We start from the raw sequence: 1,975 nt of genomic DNA, 5'->3' as shown, positions 1-1,975 counted from the left end.
TGACTTCTAGTAGAACTTGGTAGCTAGCCTTCCTCAACGCTAACCCACTTTCTCTCCAATTCTTCTTTCCACTTATTTCTTCTTCTTCCTCCTCCCATAATCGGGCGTTCAACAAAGAAAAAGGCGATCGTCGGGGTTGAACACCTTTCCCAGAGATCACATAACAACCCGAATCACTCTTGAACCTCTTGGAGGTGAATAGGTAACACGTTCTGGTTCTTCTGTTTTCCGTATCGGGTTCCTCCCGAGCTCTTTTCTGTGAAAAAGCGACCCTTTCTATCCATGGTCTCATAACAGTTAGCTTCTCGTAGTCCTTTTCCGTTATCCGCAGACTCCCTCTACCATCTACACATTCGTTCTCCTTTAATAGACTTCCCTGACTCTGGTAATCCCTCTGACGCGCCTGATTGAACTCCGTCTGTAGTTCGGAACTGTCTAAAATCTTCCCTCTTGGAACTTTCCAACAAACAATCCTTCCAAATGGACGAGTTTCCACGCTTCCTAACGAGTCTAGGGAGGCATTCGGCTCCAACATCCCCCTTACCCTTAGTCGATTTCTAGAAGTTGTCCCCAAAAACTGTCGGAGGTCTGCTCCGATCAGGGACGCCACTTCCTGAAAGAAGTCCCGGAACTCTGTTCCTATTCCCTGAAGTTTACTCCACACGTTAATGGCTAAGGTTTTTCTAAATAGACCTAAAAAAAGAACACATTGAATCCCAGACAAGAACCTAGCTCTTAGACATTTCTGGTAGCTTAAAAGAGCTACCTGGAGAAACCGTTTGGTCGAGTGAACCCATTTCGATTGTCCTTCGGCCCGTCGGCCGAAGCTCCCAACGCTCTCCTCAAACGGGAGATGGACCGACACGTTCCACAAATCATAATTCCTCCACCAGTGGTCCTCCTGAAAACTGTCCTTTCGTGATTCTCCCGAACCTTTCTCGGCTTCTGAGGTGACTATCTGCTCTTCCCCCTCCATCCTGTTGCAGGTGCCGGAAACCGAGGATCGGCTACCACGGCCCGCGCTGACTCGGACCGTAGGCGGGTCAGGACTTAGTCCGACCGCTTGGTCAGCTACACTCTCCCCGGCCGTTGTCACCTCCGGCCATTCCAACCAGAGCCTCCTGACTAACTTCCATCCCTTCAAGCCAACTATCTGTTCTTCTTTCTCCCAGCTCCCTATATGTTGAGGTTCTTTAATGAGTTCCTGACTCTTCTTTAACTCTTTATCTTCGTAGTCTGGTCGAGTTTTCCGGTGGAGCGTGGCCGGATGACCACTGTCGGGTGTTCGACGCCCTTGGCTCGACCCCCTAAAAAACTCATTTCCCTTTCCTCCTTCACTCCAACACTTCTTTACACTTTCCTGGTTCGGTAACGCGTCCAATTTTACTTTATTAACTTCTTTTCCGTGTTTTGGTTTGCTTCCCAGGTCGATTCTGACCTTCTCTCCTTCTTCCTCCGTAAGTTCGACCGTCTCTGGGTATCTCTTTGGTTCTTCCAACGGTTCATTTCTCCCCAAACTCTTATCTTGATCTTTTTTCCTCACTTCTACTAGTCGTTCCACCTCCAATCTCCCTTTCCTGAAGTCAATACCTGACTTCGGTAGGCTTTCCTTTATCATTTGGCACCAAATTCCTTCCTCTTCCTCACTCTCGGTCACCTCCTGACTCACCCCCGGTTCGCTTCCAGGGTTCCTTACCCACTTAAAGGTTTCACTTGCTGCTTCCTTTGCTCTATCTACCTTCCCTTCGTACCTTTGGTGTGTGTTCAGCCCCTTAGACATGGCGCGTGCTACGATTTCCGCTCCAGCTTAGCTCTCCCTCGACGAATCCAGCCCCACCAAGGCTTGGTGGCCCGGGCACTCGACATTGAGGAAGACGAATCTTCCTTGTCGGAATGTTCCGACCAGGAAATAAACCTTGAGCTGTCCTCCGGCATCGAGGACGATTGTTCGGACAGCTCCATTCGACGGGTCGGG

At 49.6% G+C, this 1,975-nt stretch overlaps 1 protein-coding gene across 1 annotated transcript; it reads left to right on the top strand.

Moving 5' to 3' along the window:
• Positions 1-1,822: 1,822 nt before the first annotated feature.
• Positions 1,823-1,971, top strand: CSUI_009192 (uncharacterized protein; the record flags this gene model as incomplete). Its single annotated transcript, XM_068069308.1, has 1 exon — positions 1,823-1,971. A coding segment is annotated over one exon (147 nt), but the record flags the coding sequence as incomplete, so codon positions are not given.
• Between the last annotated feature and the right edge of the window lie 4 nt (positions 1,972-1,975).

Source organism: Cystoisospora suis (genome assembly GCF_002600585.1).
Source record: "Cystoisospora suis strain Wien I chromosome Unknown contig_5394, whole genome shotgun sequence".
NCBI lineage: Eukaryota > Apicomplexa > Conoidasida > Eucoccidiorida > Sarcocystidae > Cystoisospora > Cystoisospora suis.
The sequence above is the reverse complement of the archived record's forward strand: the minus strand, read 5'-3'. Positions and strand labels throughout refer to the sequence as shown.